Source organism: Pollicipes pollicipes, unplaced genomic scaffold, assembly GCF_011947565.3.
Source record: "Pollicipes pollicipes isolate AB1234 unplaced genomic scaffold, Ppol_2.1 Scaffold_2555;HRSCAF=2994_pilon_pilon_pilon, whole genome shotgun sequence".
Lineage (NCBI taxonomy): Eukaryota > Metazoa > Arthropoda > Thecostraca > Pollicipedomorpha > Pollicipedidae > Pollicipes > Pollicipes pollicipes.
In genome coordinates, this window is record NW_023596136.1 from 4596980 (window position 1) to 4619763 (window position 22784).

At 51.7% G+C, this 22784-nt stretch overlaps 1 protein-coding gene across 2 annotated transcripts; it reads right to left on the minus strand.

Moving 5' to 3' along the window:
• Positions 1 to 2986: 2986 nt before the first annotated feature.
• On the minus strand, positions 2987 to 14916 carry LOC119110180 (dihydrolipoyllysine-residue succinyltransferase component of 2-oxoglutarate dehydrogenase complex, mitochondrial). Of its 2 annotated transcripts, none has more exons than XM_037233920.1 (10): positions 14813 to 14916; positions 13540 to 13684; positions 12020 to 12123; positions 11344 to 11479; positions 9200 to 9499; positions 7797 to 7914; positions 7170 to 7368; positions 5491 to 5584; positions 4039 to 4196; positions 2987 to 3805 (listed from the first exon to the last, which is right to left on the minus strand). In XM_037233920.1, the coding sequence occupies exons 1-10, from the start codon at positions 14870 to 14872 to the stop codon at positions 3671 to 3673; spliced, it is 1449 nt and encodes a 482-aa protein (XP_037089815.1). In that variant the 5' UTR covers positions 14873 to 14916; the 3' UTR covers positions 2987 to 3670. The 2 variants fall into 2 exon arrangements, with proteins under 2 accessions (XP_037089815.1, XP_037089821.1); XM_037233926.1 differs by having other exon boundaries at positions 3671 to 3805; positions 9200 to 9496.
• Positions 14917 to 22784: the final 7868 nt, after the last annotated feature.

Consider the following 22784-nt stretch of genomic DNA (forward strand, 5'->3'; position numbering starts at 1 on the left):
AGAACAATGGACCCAACTTGAAATGGTCGATATACATTTTTTCGAAAGTGGTCTCAAAGAAAAAGATATCAGTCTCTCCTGCCTCTCCTAGTCGCCACGCTTTTGTCAGACGGAATATACGAAGTTTTTTACGCAAAAAAACTTTTAACTCTGACAGCATTGTAGGGAGACTGATGGTTGAAAACTTGGAAATTTGAATGTTTCTAACACCTTGAACAGTGAGATATCGCGGGAAATTAATGATATTGATTAGTGCATCAGTCATAGTAGGCACTCCTCTTATCCTGGAATTAAATTAACTGAAGCACGCAGTTTCTGCTGTCATGTACTCCGCTGCAAATTTTAGGCCATGGTCTTAAACTAGCGGAAAAACGTTGTAAATTGTAGCGGCGGAAGCAGGACATGCTGACTACTTGACGTGCCTGAAGTATGACTTTTATGCGGTGCGAGCATGTTTGTGTGGTTATCCGGGGTGACGGTTTGAATGTCAGGCACTCGTTTCCAAGCTGTAAGCAATAATTTTCAACTAACACTTAATCTTTGTCAGCTTTTGTGATGGTGTCAGGGATACTGATTGTTTGGCTTGCATGTGATGCTTGATTTTTAAATCATTATGAGAACAAAAATGTGGGGGTTATCCTGTCAGACTTGTATAACTTTGTGGCTGGGGATCATGAGTCTGGGGCTTGTACGTATGAAAAATCGACAACTAGTTTCCAAGGTCCAATGTTTTCCAATGAGCCAATAAACCAGGAACCAGACCTATGGTATGCTAAAGAACCACTGGGAACTGTGATACTAGCTTTTGTTTTGTCGAAAGAACAAGTGAGGACCAAGCTTTAAATTTTTGTGTTGCCATAAGAACCAGAGAATACCAGGATCCAGGGTTGGCTTTTGATAAAGAAGCTATTAGGAATCAAGATCTAGGATTTTGTGTTGAAAGAAGCGGTGAGAATCAAGATCCAAGGATTCGTTTCGTCGAAGGAACCAGCGGGAATGAGGAACCTGAACGGGGAGCCTGACCTGGTTACCTCCGTCAACTTATCTGCTCCCTTGGTCTGCCTTTGAGATGCCGCTACGCTTTCTACAGCGAAACAAATCATGTTCGTTGGGAAAACGGCATTCTGCAGAGGAAGTTACACGCATGGAAGTAAACCTGTGCTTATACTTCCAGCACAATATGCCCGCTAAGAATTTCACATAAGGTCTGTCCTCTTTGCGAGTAAACGTACGGGCACTGTTTCACTTCTCAGTAAGTGTAGAAGGTTAGCGCAGACCAGATTGAAAGTTTTGGAAAATGAAGATGAATGGCTAAGTGATGCAGGCACCTACTCCGCTGCACTGGCGTTTGTTCAAGGCCCTCCAAGGCGACTTAAATATTTTCTCCGGCTATATCCGAGTCGTGGTAGTCAGAGCTCGTTGAGATTCGAACAGGCACTAACCCGATGCCCCGATCACTGGGTCTTTGTCCGACTGCTGAGTCAACCCACATGAACGAGAGACGCCACCTTCGCAGCACGCACTCACCTCTTATCCTCTCCTGCCCCAGTTACCCCGGTTCGATAGCCCCATGGAGGTTGGGGGGAGAGGGAGGGGGAGGGGAGGCAGCCGTACCGCGGCGCCGTCGTACGTTACGCGTGTTTCGTCGGTGGGACCATGTCTTTCCAAGCGGGCGGCCACCTTTGTTTTTAGGGAATCTGGGGACCAGACTATAACGTTTTTCTCACGCAAATAAGAAAAAGACGAATATCCTAGAAAATTGTTCCGTGCCTTGCTTAAGTCCATACCGTGATCAGTGTTGTTTTTTGTACAATAACGCTTTCACGAATGGCATACAAATATTCTGGATAGTTTACTGATCATTTTGACGTAGGTTTGCACTGCTATCTTTCAAGCAGGAGGAAAAATCGCCACCGAAAGTAGCGTTGGAACCACGCAACTGGAAATTACCGAAGGCTTTAACACCGAAAAAGCGCAACTGAGACATGAATGCGTCACAGACGCCTTCAGCGCTGATCGCGAGTCGTGGCCAAATTTAATCAAAATCGGACGGAGGAGGGTGTGAGGCACTTGTTGATGTACTGTGGAATGCCCAAGTTAAAAGTAAACTTGTTTATCCGTAGCAACTATGTGAGTCGTCAAGCCTATAAAAAGGTGAGATGTCGGACGGAATGGAGAAGGCGCTCTTGGATCAACTTTAAGCGTGTGCGAACAATGTGGCGGTGAGTTGTGCTTTGCAGCGGTGGCAACACGGCCGATCTCCGTCACAAAGCAGGTAGCCGTACGTTGCGTGCGCGTGACCGACTCGCACCCCTCACAGCCACTTCCCATCGCAACTCGGCGAACTCGATTATCGTACACCTAACGGGGCTTTGTCACCTTAAGCTGATCGTTCATGCTTTCCCAGAAGCGTTGCCATTCTTTTAAACCCAGCTCGCCACGGCTGGGTGAAAGTCTCTGGCAGGAACGGGCGTGCAACGCCTACGGGGTGCTGTCTACAACCCGCTCTCTTTGCAGCTGCGCCCACCAGCACGTTACCGGCGATGCCAGCATGGTTTGGCACCAAACAGCGCACCATGGTCTCACTCGCGCGATCCAACGATCTCAGCCGAACTAAAACATCCTGCATGAGCGGGCAAAACGAGCTGAATGACTCAAGATACGCATATTACGGGCACCTGCAGAAGATGGGAACCGTGTAGCTTCCGGCACGGACCGACCAATGCCGCCGTCGGCTGGCGCGCCGCAAAAGCCTCAACCACGGAACAGCGGGAGGGCGAATGAACCCTACGCCACTGCCCCTGATGACGAGGGAGACGGGGAGACGAGGTTTAGCGGCTGAACGCCTGCGAGCCTCCTACATACATATCTAATGGACTCTAGGGCTGTTGGGGCGATAGCGGAGCATTCGTAAACAAACAGCGCGATCTGTCTCACCATTGAGTTGTTTTACGACCCTCCGAAGCGTCGACGGTAAACGCCGCCCGAGTGATCGCTGAATCCTGTATTAATAGCTTCACTCGCACCGGTTCAGAATGGCAGTCAGGCCCGACCCCCGACTGACTCCGCGCCAGTCAGGACGCAACCCCGTCCCGCCGCGGCACCAGGCACGCGTCTTTTCACTCCGCACGGGGTGATAACAATATGTACACGGGGAGGGGTGGTCCATCGCACGCATCGAGCCGCCGTTGTGCATGTGGTCACTGAAAGGTCATCAATAGCGAACTTGGCCGACTCCTTTAAAACTCGCTTGAAGCCAGCTAACTCGCGTTAAATTCCGTAAGCGGCACTCGGCGCAACGACAGCACGGAGGAGCCGCCATTAGCACCCACCGGGGTCCACTGTGGGACCAGTTTGCCAGCGTACAAAACCCGACAATGGCGTCAACTGCTGACGATATTCCCGAGAGAGCCGGTGGTGGCGCGCGCTGCGGTCGCGACGCCGGCCGAGGTCGGTGTGGTGGCCTTGCTGAGTCGAGGCAAGCGCCACGTCCCACGCCGCACACGGGCCGGTCGCAGTCACACGTGCCGGGCCACCGCACGCGGCACACCCATTGCACCTACGCCTGTCTAGCAGCGGGCCCGCGGCCGGCTCGCCGTCCTTGGAGGCGGCGGGGCCAAGCGTCAGGGGCCCGCCTGCGAGCCCGCCTGGGGGAGATACCGCCGCTCGTCTAGAGGCCGAGCAGCAGAACGCGCGGGTCCTCGACGGCCGCCTTGATGTGGCGCAGGAAGGTGACCGCCTCCCTGCCGTCGATCAGTCGGTGGTCGTACGTCAGCGCCACGTACATCATCGGACGGATCTCCACCTGGCGGAGAACCGGGCAAGCCTGGGTTAGCCAACCTATCGCGAGATGGCCCCGGCACACGGGCCGCGCATGATGCCCATCACGAGCGCAACGTTTCTCACAAAGAACTCCGAGGCGAACGCGTCAGCCCAAAGCAGTCAGCCCGGATTGCAGCCTGTGAGTCCCCCCTCCTGCAGCGCCATGTCGGCGCGGTCCGCGGGTTTCGACCCGCCGCGACCGTCAGTCCACCGCACCTTGCCGTCAATCGCGACCGGCCGCTGGAAGATGCCGTGCATGCCGAGGATGGCCGCCTGCGGAGGGTTGATGATGGGCGTGCCGAACATGGAGCCGAACACGCCGCCGTTGCTGATGGTGAACGTGCCGCCGTCCATGTCCTCCACAGCCAGCGAGCCTGCCAGAGCCCGAGCACAACACGGGGTCAAGCGATGATAGCGAGCCGCCAGAGCACGACAGGCGGTCGGGGGACGGACAGCGAGTACTCAGCGCAGGACAGGGGGTCAGGAGATGGACAGGAAGTCGCCAGGCAGGACAGGTGGTCAGGGGACGGACAGCGAGCCGCCTGGTGACAGAGACGAAGTCCTAAACTGGGCAAGCGGAGGGGCATTGTCAGTGGGGGTGGGGCCCCCACCTATATCAGAGGACCCCCAGTCCACTCCACAATATCGAAAAAAATCGCCATAGTTGACCAACTTGACTTGAGTGGCGCAGTTACAACTTTCCCGGCATCAAGCCCCCTTTACGGTAAGCGAAGTCCGTATCTGATGGAAACAAGTTTGGATGCCTATGGGGCGCATCAAACATCTGAAACTTACTGGGCATGACTTATTTACATTGGTCCCCACGGGCCGTAATTTAGCTCCGTATCAGCATATGTTAGCTCGCGCGTCATTCTGGCGTCTTCACATAGGGCATGGACGGTGGGCACTTGTTAACTCCGCTCGGAAAAAAGATACTTTCCATCAAGTAATTGATTGTAGTGATAAATGCGCTTAATAATAAAACAGTCCCTGGGCTCTTATCTGGCGCTTTAAATGTAAACCCTGGCCTGGACCCATTACCGCTTAACATCACACCATTTGGGTGCTATGGAGGAACAAGGCAGCCAGCAGGCCACCAGTCTGACTAGAAATAGCATACACTCAGAGGATATTCAAGACATGGCCCATACAGAGCACGAGGAAAATAATACGCATCAGGGGAGTTAACCTGATCCGGGTGTTAAATATTCGCACGATCAGCTAATTCATGATTGTTTGTAAAACTGTGAACTATTTTTCCTGCTGTGCTCCACTCCAAGTTCGGGATATTTCACTGAGGTACTTCAACACTTACTCCATCCACACCGTCACACGTGGCACTGGCCGAGGTGACTACGGAACGCGCGCGGGCGGCGATGGGGAGGGAAGGGGTGTGTGTGTGTGAACCCCAATGACCACATTCACAGCGCCCAAGAAAACACCGTATCTTTAAATGCTTCTGAGGTGTCATTTGCGCTGTTAAGAGCACTCATATTCATAAAAGGAAATGCAGTACGCCATAGCTTTACAAGCGTGAAACGTCGCTTGAGACATCAGGACAATGTATGGGAGGAACCACAATCATTGGAGGGGTGGACCGTTCTACAGCATTCCCGACCAACAATAAAAGATGCAGCTCCACCGGACGCGAAGCCGGCGCGAACTGACCGTCCTTGGCCTTGGCTCCGAGCGCCTCGATGCCTTTCTCGATGTCCAGGTAGCTCATGCCTTCCACGCTGCGGAGTACAGGCACCACCAGGCCCTGGACATCACGCAGCGTCAGTGGAACAATCACGACACCTTGTGCCGGTGAGCTTCATACAAAGAATACATACAGACCGTGCAATGGCAATGCAACGTCCAGCCGATTCTCATTTGCACAAACGTGGCACCACACCAGAGCAACCATCGATGCCTTTACCACCTTCCAGCTCGAAGGGTTTACTGGACCTCGGCCTGTAACGGGGCTGCGAAAACAATCGTTGGGGCATACATGATACGCCAGGACCGCAGCCAGCAGACCAGTTGAGCAGGTCATTGCCCACTCAGTCGAGGTGGATGCCCATGTAAGTCACTAAATTTCCCATTGCCTATTGCATTACCCCTCCAGTGAAACGACGGGACAAAACGAATGGCGGGGTCATGACATTTCGAGGAACTCCACGCGTCGCACCATTTTACACCCTTTGCCCTTTTTCCCGCTCCGCTGTTAGGCCCTACACACCGCTCCACTGTTAGGCCCTACACACCGCTCCACTGTTAGGCCCTACACACCGCTCCACTGTTAGGCCCTACACACCGTTAGCCGCCTTGCACCGCTCCACTGTAAGGCCCTATGCGCTCCGCTGTCAGGCGCTACGCACCGCTCCACTGTTAGGCCCTATGCGCTCCGCTGTCAGGCGCTACGCACCGCTCCGCTGTTAGGTCCAATGCACCGCTCCCATCAGTACATCAATGCATGAGCGACGTCACAGAAACTAACCCTACAACGACCTGACGCAAAGCGACGGCTATAGCGGGGCAAAATAGTCTGGAAGTCTCGGTGTCGCGATAACAGGCCACTTTGTTCTGATACCGACTCGCCACACGCTCTCGATCGTATTTAAAAGCTCCAGACATCTCTTTAAGCGCTCATAACTGGACTATCCAGGCTTTTTAGGCTCCAATGACTCTCTCTCAGACTCAGTTCGGCTACGTGGTGTTCGTTTGTCCCTTGGCTCGCCTGTACCTTGTAGAGACCACGCTTATCTTGTTACCGACCGGTAAGGTTCAGATTCCTCAGTAATCTCGCAAAATATCTCGTGGGATTATCTGTGATCTAGACCGAGAGCCACGCACTATGAAACCAATGTACCGATAATGCTCCGTCTGAATCGTCATCGGACACCCCGAGCTATTTCCGAGACCCCCGCATGTCAAACACTGTAAAGCTGTTCCAAAGCTCTGGCCGTGCAATAAGAAACGTCGTTTCAAAGAGTAACGGGAAAAAGGAACCTAAATATCCCCTTTTGCTTTTCTGGGAATAAGGTGCATGCACATGCAATAAGGCAACATGCACTTTACGGAAAATGGGTTGATGTGATCGCTCTGAAATAATGACACGATGTTGACTTATTGCACAGCATCATCTATCTAAACGCATGCAAAATCATACCGCTGAGCAAAACTAGACATGGAGCAACTGGTGGTAGCATTTGTCCCCGTACCGCATAACCTTCACGTGAGTCACCTAGGCCCAGAATCTTGCTAAGTCCGTACGACCGTTTGCAGTGGATGCCGCCAGGGACCGGTGTAGGGAGCGCCGGCCAGACAGCCGCCGACCGGCCCGGCTCCCACAGTCCGCTCACCTTGGGCGTGGCCACGGCCACCGAGATGTCCACGTAGTCGCGGTACACGATCTCGTTGCCGTCGATGGCGGCGTTCACCGTCGGCTGGTAGGTCAGCGCGTACGCCGACGCCTTCACGAAGGCGGACATGAAGCCGATCTTGATGCCGTGCTTCTTCACAAATGCCTCCTGGTGCTGCTTCCGCAGCTGCATGATGTTGCTGCAGATTTAGGACAGCATATCATCGACGTAAAAGAGGCATTGAGAGCTAATTTTGATTTCATGGAGACCTGTATCGATTAAATACTCCACAATACCCCACTCACCTTGACCATAGAAACCAGGGCTACTTATCACCATGCAGGATTATAATTCTAATTTCAGAATGACAGGTTGGTGGAGCGAAATACAGATTTACCGAAACCTTTCTTTAAGTCCAATGTGTGCTTTCATCGTAAACAATAGCAGCATACGTTGGCAACAAGTCTCAAGTTACCCAAAAAATCTGTCACACTTGGGATGAGCCCAACATGCAAGACGTGAACATAAACCATCCACAGGCCGCTTCCTGAACCATGAACGCTCCAGCTTCCCGGAACCTGACCGCTTCAGGCTAAGCCACCCATGGCCGCTTCCTCAGCCGCGCACCTCATGTCGATTTCATTGAAGGTGGTGAGCATGGCGTTGGTGTTCTGAGCGTCCTTGAGTCGCTGCGCTATTCTCTGGCGCATTCTGCTCATCTTGACGCGCTGCTCGGTTCGCGTGCCTGCGACGTAAGCGCGCAGCCATCAGTTACACGTGACCTTGAAACGTCACGTGCGCTGGCGTTGGCAGGAAGACGCACGATAACGTCGGCTGTTCGAACCGACGATGCACAGGCGTGGCAGCAGGGGTCGCCTCAGAAATGTGGTCCCAGCGGGGGAGACGCCACGGGCGGGCGCTGACCAGCAACCATGTAATCATTACGGTAGGAAAGAAGGGGGGTGGGGCTGGGGAACAATGTCCCATTCAATTTTCAGCGTCATTCTATCCTCACAATTTTGCACCTAGAACGCAAGAATTTATGCTTTCCCAATTCGAATGTTATTCAAAGGTAAAAAGGTAAGGTAAGGTCAGTAAAGGCAAAGGTAAGATTGTTCCCTCCAGCAATTTGACCCATGCAACTCTAATTTGCTTCCCTCCCCCACCCCCCACCCAGTCTCAAACCTAGCCATATATTTTGCTGACCGGTAATCTCCATGGTGGGGTCACGACAGGTGGGCACTGACCGGTAATCTCGGAGGGTCACCACAGGTGGGTACTGACCGGTGATCTCGGCGGGGGGGGGGGGGGGTCACCACAGGCGGGTACTGACCGGTGATCTCGGCGGTGGGGTCACCACAGGCGGGTACTGACCGGTGATCTCGGCGGGGGGTCACCACAGGCGGGTACTGACCGGTGATCTCGGCGGGGGGGGGGGTCACCACAGGTGGGTACTGACCGGTGATCTCGGCGGGGGGTCACCACAGGCGGGTACTGACCGGTGATCTCGGCGGGGGGTCACCACAGGCGGGTACTGACCGGTGATCTCGGCGGTGGGGTCACCACAGGTGGGTACTGGCCGGTGATCTCGGCGGTGGGGTCACCACAGGTGGGTACTGGCCGGTGATCTCAGCGGGAGGGTCACCACAGGTGGGTACTGACCGGTGATCTCAGCGGGAGGGTCACCACAGGTGGGTACTGACCGGTGATCTCGGCGGTGGGGTCACCACAGGTGGGTACTGACCGGTGATCTCAGCCGGAGGGTCACCACAGGTGGGTACTGACCGGTGATCTCGGCGGGGGGTCACCACAGGTGGGAACTGACCGGTGACCTCAGCGGGAGGGTCACCACAGGTGGGTACTGGCCGGTGATCTCAGCGGGAGGGTCACCACAGGTGGGTACTGACCGGTGATCTCGGCGGGAGGGTCACCACAGGTGGGTACTGGCCGGTGATCTCGGCAGTGGGGTCACCACAGGTGGGTACTGACCGGTGACCTCAGCGGGAGGGTCACCACAGGTGGGTACTGACCGGTGATCTCGGCGGTGGGGTCGGCCGGCGGCAGCTTGACCTCGCCCTTCTCCAGCGCCATCGAGTGCCGCACCGCCGCCACCGGGATGCTGGCTGACGGCGCCGCCGGCCGGGTGGCGGCGGGCGCCGGCGGCCGGCTCGGGATCGGCCCCGCGGTCGCCGGCTCCGCCTGCGGCTTCGGAGCCTCCTTTGCCGGCACATCCTTAGGGATCTCCTCTGCGGGGGCGGCGGACGGTTCGGGTTTCGCAGCAGGCTCCTCGGACTTCTTGGGCGCAGATGGCGCGGCACCACCGCCTGCTGCTGAAACACAATAACACAGTGGCAGCGCAATGGGCGGAATAACTGCGGTCGGGAACCGCAGGCAGGCACGTACTTTTAACACAAGAGATGTCCCAGGTCCTGATTTGGGATTTCATGGGACAGAAAGCTTATCAAATTGCGATGGATGTGGCTTGAAGAGCATAAATGGTATGAGCCCGACAAACAAGAAGTAGGACTAAATTTGCCTGCCGCAGGCAGACAAGCATCATGACCAAGGGTTTATTCTTACCATACCGTGAGGTGCTTTGGAATGTTTATGTCTAATGCCCTGAAACTGTTACTGCCACCCATGGCAACACACAAAGAGAATAGACTAGATTTTTACCACCGCATCATTTGAGAAAAACACTGTACTTCGGAACACGATATGTCTAGAGCTGACGAGCACCGCAGGCATTGTAAAAATGCATTCATGGATGTGTTCCTGCAGTACAATACAAAACTTAACAACTACACTTTGGGCTTACATATGCACATCCAATCCAGTAAAACGAATCTGGCCACCAATTTACGTAAGTTCCTCAGTGCATTGGCGAGGGACCTTGTTCACAAAGATAAGACGGTAGCATTAGCCTTATTCCTCGGAGAAAAAAAAAACGGGAGAATGGAGATACAGTTGGGTTGATATTTCGGCAACATGCCTTTATCGAGTTCTGCTTTCTGTTTTTTCCGAGGAATGAGGCTAATGCTACTGTCTTATCTATGGCCACCAATTTCACTGCACTAACATGGGCATGGACACGATGAGGTCAAGACACTTGATAATACTCATGGAGCTTACACAGTACGCCAGAACTGACATGAACGACGTGACTGAACAGACGCACGTTACTAGCGCACCGCCACTGCGGGCAGCTGACGGCCGCTGATGATAAGCTCTAACCTGAAAAAACAAAAAGGCTATGCACTGCTAAAGTTCAGAAGACAAAGTAAAAAAAAACAAAGCAGTTAAGATACACGCTGAATCCACTGTGCTGGATGATCTTGGCCACTTAAATCTTGTAAGTGGACTCGATCTTCTCTCACTTTAACAATGCTTTCGGGCCTGTCCCAGAGCTGGTGTTTTGTTAACCTTGTAAAGGCCCTATCACAAAAAAGCGAAGCGCGCGATCTGTACATGTCATGATTCAAGTGGAACGCGTTACGTAAGCATCGCACGTGATTTGAGTCATAATTTGGGGGTACGACCACGTTCAAGCGTTTACGCAATTGCAGGTATTATTTTAGAATACGACCACGTTCAAATAACGCTAACCTTGCAACCAGCCGTGCTTAACGTTAAACCTGTATCAACTGACATGTTGGAGGGCATTTACTTCGAATGTTGCTCGCTGTGAACGTGACCCCAATGACCGTGCTCCACCATTCCAGCTGTTAGAAAGACGGTACCATGAACACCATCTGACTACAGCTTGACACCTGTCCTGTGGCCCTGCATTCTGCAACTTGGCAAAAACAGTTCGGCAAACTCTTCATTACACAGAGCCATTTATGCAGCTCAGTGCCACCACTTTCAAAGACGCCGTTTTAACGTCACACAGTTGTGTTTGAGGAAAAGTCACCTGGGCACTGGTGGCACGAAAGACAAAACTTATCACGTCCGACCACAAACGAAGCAGAACATCGCATCTGGGGACTTTACTTGCGTGCTTTTTTGCGTAACGTAACGTAAGGACATCTCAAGTCCGTCGGTCACCATTGAGAAAGAAAAATCTCTTAAACACACTCCCCTGAAAAGTTATCGCGCGCGAGTTACGCTCCTGTCTTTTGAACGGCAGCGCTGTGTGCTTCGCCACGTGCAGCAGGCCCGGGGCCGGACTCACCGCCCACTTCGATGCTGAACAGGTCTGTGCCGGGCTTCACGGTGGAGCCGTCTGCCACCAGCAGCTCGTGGATGACGCCAGCGACGGGCGCCGGCACCGGCACCGACGTCTTGTCAGTCTCGATTTCGGCGACCACCTGCCGGTCGGAGTTGGCCCGTCACACAAAACCGCCACTGTCACTGTCAGTGAAGTGGGCTGGACGCACGGCCGCCGGCGACACCAGCCAGGAGAAACACCCGCAACCGGCGCGCTGAGCAGCTGCGGTGAAAAAGCTCGGAAACCTCTCAGGTATCAATTTTACCGCCGGAGTGCAAACGGGGGATAACAGGAGGCTGCTCAGCTGATCTAATGCGCTGCGATACTGGTGTAAATAGGCAGTAGTTAATTGCTATGACCCTTAACTGATGCCAACGGAGGAGGTTCTAAGCATATCGCAACATGTCAAAATCAGCAGGGCGAGATTTTGACTGGCGCTGTCTGTTAAACATGCAACGATATGATCCCGACAAAGCAATACACCTTCCATAAAAACAAAAATGCATGCATCGCTTTGCATCCACAAAACTATGCAAAACGAAACTATTTTACAAAAGAAAACAGTGACAAGAAACTGCATTGCCTTTGCATGGACTATATGGATAATGTATCGGGGAGGGCAGTGCAAGTGACCTCTGACCTCGTCTTCCTTGACGGAGTCGCCGGCCGCCTTCTCGAAGCGCACATCACCCTCAGAGACAGACTCGGCGAACGCAGGCACCTGTACCACCTTCACCTCACCACCTGCGGACAAGGCGACACCGACCTGTGTATAGATATGATACAGGCCGCCGTTCAGATGTGATGCAGGTCGCCGTTCATATGTGATACAGGCCGCCATTCAGATGTGATACAAACCGTCGTTCAGATGTCATACAGGCCGCCGTTCAGATGTCATGCAGGCTATCGTTCATATGTGATATAGCCCACCATTCAGATGTGATGCAGGCTACTGTTCATATGTGATACAGGCCACCGTTCAAATATAACACAGACCGCCGTTCAGAGCACCTGTCTGTGCTAAAGTTCATATGTACCGGTCACTTCCTCTGAACACACGCCAGCTGTAGCGAACAGCGTGTCGGTACGACAGTGCTCGCAACACTTGTGATGCCTCCACGTGTCACAGGGTGGCACTTTCGATGTTAGTTTCTTTTTCTTTTTGCATTTTCTGCGTTGCAGCATCTGTGGCATCACTGCAGTATTCTGTCTAACTTCCTTCGGTATTTTCGGTTACTTTGTTTTTTTTAAACTATTGATTTCTAAGCTATTTATTTCATCTCAGTGATATTTTGGCATCAGCTTACCTTCCCTTTGTTATTCGGAACGAAACATGGCGTCCAATAAACGAATCTCCCAGCCCGCGCACGTGTCCACCGGCGGCTGAGCAGCCTACACTGCTCGTGATCCAGAGTATCCTCCCCATTGTGCCGAGGGGGAGGTGGGTACCGATCCCGTCAGCGTCACATGCCTGGCCTGGCTCCGCCCTTCCGTTACACCGTCGCCCACACTGCGTGTCTCCCCATGGCCCACATTGACAGATGTGATAATACCACACTGTGGGATATTCACATTTGTTTCGTGGCCGCAAATAATAAACTCTTTCAACTTTGGAATGTACCAACTGTTTGTGCCAATGGGGGGGGGGGGAGAGGGCAACAGTCTGCACTGAAGTCAAAGACCCTCTCTGCCATGCTGCAGCATGGATGGCAACCAAATCAGTATGGCTCAAATGGAACCAACTTTGGTTCAAGTGGAATAATGACTAATTTGTATCAAAGTTGAGCTTAATGCCCACCAAGATGGACAAAAATAAACTGCAGCACTATGAGAGATCAAAACATTTCCATTCTCCTAACAGCCGTGAAGTACAAAAATCTTTATACTGTTTCCACCTAACAATGTCAGTTTTTCCAAATGTCAAACGCAATCACGTTCCAAATCCATTCATTCTCACAATTAGTACAGGGCACACAATATCCTGATCTTACCACATGACACCTGGCTTACATTTGGTGGCATCCTGCAGCATATTTTATCTCATGCTACATCTGGTCACTACACCCAGTTTGTTTGAGCATGTCTGCATGGTCACTGGCAGTTACACCCTAGCAAAAGTCAAGGTCATGGCAGCCAACAAAACACAGCCACAGCACCCACCAAGTATGGCTGATGTGCGGATGGTACGGCTGCCTGGACTAGCTTGCCACCTCCTGGTGACCTCTGCGGGTCGGAGGGAAGCCAGCTCGGTCCTGGCCACCCATAATGCAGGGCCCAGACCATATGTCCGGCATGGAGTGGAACACTGCAACATGACCAGAACATTCAACAATTCCTGCCACAAAACACTCCACACTGCTTACCCCTATTAAGAGATGCACAGAGGAGGGAAAAAGGAGCATATTCTATATGGTATGCACAAATGACTGAATAAGATCATTTGCTGAGCAAACTTTGCAGCATCTACTCTGCACCCACTACCCAAACTATGCCACTCCAGCTTATTAGAAAGGTTTGTCCTCACAAAATTTGCTGGCATAGCTGCAAAGGGCTTTGTGTACAAGGGAATGCCAAAACATTGATGAGCAGACAATTATTTAGGCCAATTGCTACTGTCTGCTCCAGTTGAATGAGATTAAGCAGTATGCCTGATTAGGGACTTGTGCTAAATGTTACAGTCATAAATCCCAGCACCAGCTTCCACCAGGCCAACAATGTGAACAACAGACTGCTTAAGTAAGCATATGGCAACTTGGTCCATGAAATGGCGGCAAAGCATATGCAAAAATAGAGATTTTAAGCATTTGAGACACAACTTTTGGTAAGCAATAGTTTGCCACATATCTTGGCATGTAGCTAAAAGCAGTTACATGTAAAACCAAATCTTTCCCAACACACATCTGTAATGAGTATGACCACTAAGCTGGTTTCAAAAACATCCAACATGTGGATACATAATAGAGGTCCTTTTCTCATAGTAATGCACTGATTTCCATCTTAAAACCTGATGCAGGCATTGTTAATCATCCTGGTATTGGCCCATTCACAATCTGGCCCAGTGTAAAAATGGATCCCACACTGAACTTAATGCAGCAGGCAGTAGGCACCGGAATGAGGGCCTTTGGGCTCAACTTTAGCTCTCAGTGGTTCACTTTGGCTGGGTTCAGCTTCAAGTCACGGCCAATTTGAGCCATTGCAAGTTGTCCAATTTCAATAATAGGATATGAAAGCTAGAATCAACTACCTGACAAAATGACAACAACTTACTTTAACTTATTATACTGTGCCAAAACACTATTATTTTATCAGCATTTGCGGCTACGGAAAAGCAGCATTCGCGCCATTAATGCCCCCAAGCATACAAAAGTACAGTACGCCCACTTCCGCACGTACTTTAGGAGCTCATGGCAGCTTGCCATGAAATTGAAATTACCTGCTTTGATTTCACCGCACAAAAGTGTAAAATTTTCCTTGATGCCCGGACGTACGACATTTTCCAGACCCCACCCGACACCCACGACCCCACCGCCTCTAAGCCGGACGAGCGCAAGGCCATATGCATGTGTGAAGCTCAGGAAACAATTTGCCTCCACTCCGCGGCGAGCTACGTGACGTCACTGAGAATTACTTGGTCACTTGGCTGCTGAGCCCCTGGAAGGGCGTCCGAGATCGTAAGCTTTTTAAGATGCATTAAAACGATAGCAAATCGTTACGAAAAAATGTATGGCATATTTCATGTCAAACTATATGTAGCTATTCAAAGAGCATTCTACGTTGTTTAATGTGTGTAATGAAGAGCAAACTAGCATGAGAAATCACTCCTTTACTCATCTTCAGAAATTGTCTTGATCTTAACAGCATTAATAGATTTGCTATGAGCTAATGAGTGTCATGCCTATACTAACCACATTTTTCCAACCCTTGCCGTTGCGTAGATTTTGTCGGCATTCGTCGGTTGCAGTGGACTAATTTGCTAGTCGAAGATTCTGCTGCAAAAAAATGCGACACGAAACTGTCGAAGGCTATCAATTCGAAGCGTCTCACCTGGGAGACCAGCTTTCACAGGCGTGTTAACTGTGGTTCTGCTGTGATCGATTCCCCGGTGACCAAATTTTTCCGACAGTGGAAAGATCATCGCGTATGTCTGTCGATCTGTCCTCGAACACCCCACCTTTCTCATGAATACCGTCCAGTAGTTTTATAGACCATGTAGGTAAAGTAGGTAGCGCAGCAAACACATAATTTGTCCAGAATTTTCATTCTTGGAAGTTGTATATATATATATATATATATATATATATATATATATATATATATAGTCCCCCAAAATGGGAAAGTCTTGCTCCATACCGTGACCAGCTCGGACGTCTCGTACTGGTTTGAACAGGCGGGCGTGCTAACCTCGCTGCTCCTCGCCTATGTGCCAACAGTGTCGCCAGCGCTGGTGCTAGCGGCTGGAAGCGCGCGGGCGGGCCGGGGGCGCCGGAGTGCAGACGGTCCGACGGTATATGTTTGTCTGGCTGACGGCTACTGCCGTTAGGCAGTCCAGAGGAGCCGCTCGAGTGTCTTCCGTGTGTCCATTTGGTGGAGCCCGCTGAACGTCTAGTCCAGGTCCCACGAAATTCAACGTCGCACTGTCTTGCCGCCATCCCAAATCACCGTTCAGTGGAGCGGTCTGTCTCTCCAACGCCTCCTTTTGACCGTTTGTTAGAGTTGCCTGACTGCTAAAGCACATTCACTGGCTCATCACGTGGAAACACGCCTGATCCGTTTGGGCGAGCGCCCCACTGTCTTTCGAGGCCGCGAGGCAGACTGTGTGCCCTGTCCGGGGCACACAGTCCGCACGCGCGCTGGCAAGCCTCGAAAACAAAAACCCGACGCCCGGCGTTGCAATCAACGCGGGCTGCGCAGCATCGACCCCGCAGCTGAGACTAGGCGTTAGCTAAGGGCGGAAAAAACTGATGACGCATATGAAAGAACCTTTGAATGCTTTACGACATCAACTCGTACGTTTAGAACGTATTATACCAATACATATATAGGAAATCCGCAAATTGGTGGTGGCATCTGGCGATAGAACTGGAAATGAACGGGTAGAATCGCTGGCGCTTACTGTTGTACTTTGTACTTGTACTTCTGGTGCTTACTGTTGTACCTTTGAAATGCTTCCGAGCGATTTATTTAAAACGATCGCTCCAGCGCCTAGTGCCTGACGCGTGATGTTATCTGCAGCGGCCAACGTCGCTCGGTTTGACGGAAACTTCAACTTCTGTCATCGGTGTTCTTGCTCCTAAGATTGCTTACGCGCAGGCGCACACTTTTCATGCGATTTGTCGCACTAGTGGATTCGGCAAATGTATGGACGTTCTCAGGCTGACATGTCTCGTAATTTCCATTTGAGGCCTTATTTTAATCTACTTTATCGAACACCAATGAGATACATTACGTTTCCACGGAAAAGGGGTCTCTTGGGTAGAACGCTAGGGGCACATTACTATTTTCGGGAAAAGGATGACTGACCATCCCGTCCCAACGCGTGACACCTACCTGCTCTCATTCTCGGCACGCGATGGCGCCCCCCCCCCCCCCCCCCTCCCCCAGGTCGATCCGCAGGTCCTTAATGCATGCATCTTACATTGGTCCCCTTCCTGACGTTGGAGGCCCTCCATCGATGCAAAAAGATTCTTTATCGCTGCAAGGGCCCAATTGTAGACGTGGCCGAGTGACCCGGGCTATGCTCTGCAAGGTCTTGAATCACGACCGCTCGGCAGCAGGTCTGGACCGTGACTCTCTACTACCGTGCATGACGAGAGGTAAACGTAAACACCAATACTGGGGCAGAAACCAGATGAAAACAGTTCCAGTGATGACAGGGATCCGTGTTACATTACAAATTAGTCAAAGGAACCTTACCTATTACGTGGCAAGACATTTACGTCGAGGAAACAGTTTGCGTTCAAATAAGTGTTACAACAAGGGAACAGGTAACGTTTAAATTGAGTGTTACAACAAGGAAACAACTTACGATTAGATTTAGTGTTACAAAGAAAGCGTTAAGTTTGAGTCAAGTGCTACCACAAGGAAGCAGTTTACGTTCAAATTAAGTGTAACGGCGACGGACCATCGCTATAACATGACACCAGACTACAACCGACGCCGCCGACAACCGACACACACATAAAGGCAACAACAATCGCTTTCCCGCAGTACCTCGCGACGCTTCACCAGCCACCGTCGCGGCGGTCCAACAGCCACACAGCAAGGCCGTGAACAGCACGGACGTGGTCAGCACGGACTTGGTCAGCACGGACGTGGCCAGCACGGACGTGGACAGCACGGACGTGGTCAGCACGGCCGCGAATAGCACGGACGTGGACAGTGAGGCCGCGAACAGCACGGACGTGGACAGTGAGGCCGCGAACAGCACGGACGTGGACAGTGAGGCCGCGAACAGCACGGACGTGGACAGTGAGGCCGCGAACAGCACGGCCGCGGACGGCACGGTCGCGGACAGCACGGTCGCGGACAGCACGTCCGCGGACGGCACGGTCGCGGACAGCACGGCCGCGGACGGCACGGTCGCGGACAGCACGGCCGCGGACGGCACGGTCGCGGACAGCACGACTGCGGACGGCACGGTCGCGGACAGCACGTCCGCGGACGGCACGGTCGCGGACAGCACGGCCGCGGACGGCACGGTCGCGGACAGCACGGCACCATCGGAGAAGGACCAGCCGCGGGACGAACACCATAAGCATAACTGCCGCATCACAGCCGCGTAACAGACCGCACCACCAATCCACGTAACAGTCGTAAGCCGAACAAAAGTGAACTGTGTCGAGGCAGGGCCAAAACTGGAACGATGCTGAAGGAACCTTCCAGCGTACCGACGAAACCACCAGGCGCCTTGCAGATAGGTACTGATAACACTCGGCATACCCGAAACTTAACGTACAAAACACGTCTGGCTTGTGGAAAGGCTAATGACCAGGAACATGGAAGGATGCGCAGCACGCACGGGCTTACGAATCTCATGTGAACGTTTGTGTGCAGTAGCCGGTAAGCAGGACAAACCTGTACGTTCCGCGACACCGACCGGCCTGCTACAGCATTACTAGACACGGTAACATGCATCCTGACACACATTCCAGTCAATGCACATCCAGGCAGCGCATCAAAACAGCCGTAAACCTCCCATCCTTCACTTCAACCGAACAAACACGCTGCACAAGGCCAACAACAACACCAGCAAGGCCAACTCGTAGCGCCGACCGCGTCGCTGCATTCCCCCTCATCTTCATTTGCATCACTTTTTCATCCCTCGATGTCCTTGAGGACTTGGGTTCTGTTTACTGTGCCCTAACTAGCTTGTGATGGCCATCGGCAGGCGGAGGGGTCTGTCGATGTCGAGTTTGATGATTCTGGCTAAGAGTGGATCGCCGGGCGATAGCAGCCAGTGGAACTGGTTTACCACGGGTTGTGTTTGTTTCTCGCCTCCCTAATTTCCTGGCTGTGTGTGCCAGTGGGGCTTCACTGAGTTTGCTGACATCTCGGAACGCACGACGCGCCGTGCTGCCGTCGTTTGATGTGTTGTTTCCCTCTGATCTCGGCTGACAAACCACCAAGCTCATCATCTCTCTAACATGCCGTTGTTTCCTTTCCTTCCGTTCATTTGCGGCCGCTTTGTGTTTTAAAGACCGCGCTCAGGTCATCGCTTGCGAAGCACACGACACGCGAATGACGTACTGGAAAGAGAAACCCAGGCTGTATCGACGAGAGACAGAAGTGGTCAGTCTGCTTGCGCGCGATGCGGACTGATGACGCGTTCAGGTTATTCGTCCTCTCCGTGTTGCTCTGCACACAATGCGAGACACCCCGTCCCTGGTGTCTGAGAGAGCAGTGATGGCTTCGCACGGCCGAGCGGCCGGCCAGCTACCGCCCCGCCCTGTGCCCGGCCGATCGGTCGGTGGGGCGTGTGCTTACTACAACCGTCATTTTTCCGACAACTCGCACCACCATGACGATTATTGGAAGTTGTTCTCTACACACTGGCAAAAACCCTGAATAAGTTCAGATCGGGGACTGGCGAAGCCTATTTCTTGTTGGTCCTAATGACTCATAAGTTCTGTTAATATTTCAAGGACATATCATATGATATGTACAGATGGTATGTACAGATATGTACACATGATATGTACAGATATGTACAGATATGGTATGTACAGATATGTACACATAAATCATATGGTATGTACAGATATGTACACATATCGTGCATTGCTATGACTTTTTAGACCATTTGGATCGAAGTCAATGTCAGCAATCGATAAAGCGTCCCTGGCGATCCTTTTCGTACCAACACGTTCTGGCGTTGGGACGTGTATTATTCACAAACACATGATAAACATCCTGCCAATTTATTGTGAGGCGGCAAGCGACAACAAAAGCTTCTAGCTTCGGGCACAGGACGCCGAGAACAAGATGCTCAGGTAACTTTTGGCGGTAACTTTAACGGCGTGTCAGTTGGACTACAGAACACAGCAGGAACGGCCAGCTTCCAGCATGTCAGGGGTTCAAATTTTGACAATGTTTTAACCAGAGCAAACGGAGTATGCGCCGGACTGTAGCTGGCCCGCGGGATTTCACGCTGCAAACAAGCAGTTGTAAGCTGCAAGCACCGGCCTGGCACCCACCATGGACGCTGCCCGGTGCTGGCTGCAACCTAAGCGGGCTACAACAGTCGGCGCAAAAACTATTAAAGAAAATGTATCGGGGTGTAAACATACAGAGGGCCTTGGGGCCACATGTCCATTACCGTGTCCCTCCAATTGTACTTCACCAAATTTATGACACATATTTAAAATAGCCTAACTGAATGTTGAGTTACTTTTCCAGGCAGACACGTATAATCAGATCAAGGACACGCGATGCGATTTTACGACGAGCAAGAAATTGAGCGCGCATGCCGGGCTCGGTTCGCTGGATACAGTTTTATTCTATACCCTACCCTTGGCGAAATCCTCTTTTCTGTCCTACAACGCCTTGTGGGATTAAAAAAGGTCGTCCAGCCTCGGCAGTCGCTCAACACCTGCCACCTAACCAGCGCTACCCGTTGAAATCCCTGTGGCCTCTCCCACCTGCGCTGCGCATGCCCGCGGGCACAAAACTGGCGGCTCTATTTTCTACCTCGGGCCAACCCGAGACGACCGACCGGATGGCCTTGAGACTCGGCGCGCCATGTGGGCCGCGCCAGAACAGCTGACTGCGCCAGGGGCGCAGCCAGCTGCAGCGCCTCCAGCAACGCGCGCAACGGCGACGGCGTTGCCTTTTTGGGATTTCGTTATTTAGCCTTGTTTGCACGCCTGAATTGAGCGTGGTCGGGTGTCGAAGCTCGCGCTGAGGGGGCTCCGCGTCGTCTTAGAACTGAGGAGGCAAAGTAGCCTGCAATGTCGCTGCTGAAAGACAAACCAAGGTAGCGTCGTGGACAGTTCTCACGAGACAGCATGGACTGGTGCCGTTTCCATCTGCGGCGAATGTCAAGGTCACCATAAGTGTGATAAATTGTATTTGTTGCTTTGCATGCTTACGGAATGATCCCAATGGCGCGTGTCGCCAACACGTTTCTGAATTCGCGTAACGGAGTAACGTAACCGTAATCATTTAATTGCACCCCAGGCCACCGACAGTTGTCTCACGTTGGACCTGAAATGATTCTTACATGCAGAAGTGGCATTCCAGGTGACAATGTTGTAACACCACACGTCATCAGTGCGAACATGCGCATGAGTGATTATGCTCACGGCACAGTGGCCGCTGCGCCCGGACTACATTTGTATGGTCATCCGTCCTGTAAAGGGCAGATTAGAGTCGGACGCGGTGTCACAGCTTCTGAGCTGATCTGTGATCACAGTGATCACCTCTGTAATCACCTGGGGTGCCCCTCATCTCAGGAGCTTGGGCAACGCAGCCTAGCCCCTGGTGAGGTTCAGACCCCGGCGCATCGGCAAAGGGGTTTACTTTGCTGTCGTGCTTGAAGAGCATGAAGTGCGGGCCAGGGGGGGGGGGGGTCGAAGGAGCGAGCGCCGCATACCCCACGGACCTGCGCGGGTCGGGAGGGTCGGGCGGGTCGGAACCGAACCGACGTATGCATCCACCGGTCTTAAGCCCGCTGCGCCGGCCACTCATGCATTAATGCCCACGACCTAACCACCGGGACTTCTGGGCATGGCCGGCACATGACGATTAATTGCAAAGTAAACTTTCGAAACGAAAAGGTTCATAATGTTCATGGCGCACTCCACTTTATTTAATTTTCGTTTTGTTTTGTGAGGTTCATTGCATCGAGAGATATGCTGCAACTATGTCTGATATATTTATTTGCAGGTGGCAATTTAGGCCGTTCCAAAGCGAAGCGAAGGGCATTTGAAGGGAATGTGGCACATGATGTGGGAGATGGTACAAACATTGATATGTGGTTTTGCACTGAAATCGACATCAGCTATCTTGAAGACATTTCGATGCTGTTTGCAATCCTGTCCTTTTTTAGGCATGCGCTCCTGTTTTCTGTGCCACCCGGGTGCGTGTCAAAATCTCGAGCATGCATTTTGTACTGATGGGATGGAACCGAACTTTATCATATGTACCGTGCTTGTAACTGCATATTTAAAATGCAATAATTACCTTCAAGATGATCATGGACCTGATCGAAGCATTGAACAAATAGAAAACTTCCCCTTAAGTACTCATATATACATACATACGTATATATATTTATATATTATACACACATGTCCAATATATATACATATATATACATACTCATGGGAACCAAAATCTCGGTATGTTTTCATATGCTTCCCCAATCTTCATATGGTGTTGGTACCGCTTCTAACACCAGGTGACGGCCAAAGGGCGGATGCAGATTATTGACTTCTGACAGAAGTACCTTTGAACGTTTTGGGACATAATGTTTTAAGTTTAGAGGTTATTCCTATCGAATGTTTCACTTGTCTGAATTTTATGTACCTAATACGAACGGATTACTGTCAAACTGTGCTAGAATCTGCTGGTGGAACTAAGAGAGTAAAGGTAAAATATCTATTTCTCTTTTCGCTGTAACTGTTATTCTGTTCAGAGGATATCTCCAAAATCCTTATGGTGAGGTTTACGCCCCGGTTAGATGTTTGATGGCCACAAACTGATTTCAAAGACTTTTGGGAACATTATTTCATGACGGCCGTTTTCGCGCCGGCGCCTTCCGCCTGGTGTAATCTGCACAGCCAACGCCGTTCGGTTTGACGGCAAATGCAACCCTGGCCAAAGCTGTTCTTACTCCAAAGATCGCTACTGTAGGATCAAAACTTTATGTTAGCTGTTTCACAAGCCAATTCTGCAAAAGGACGGAC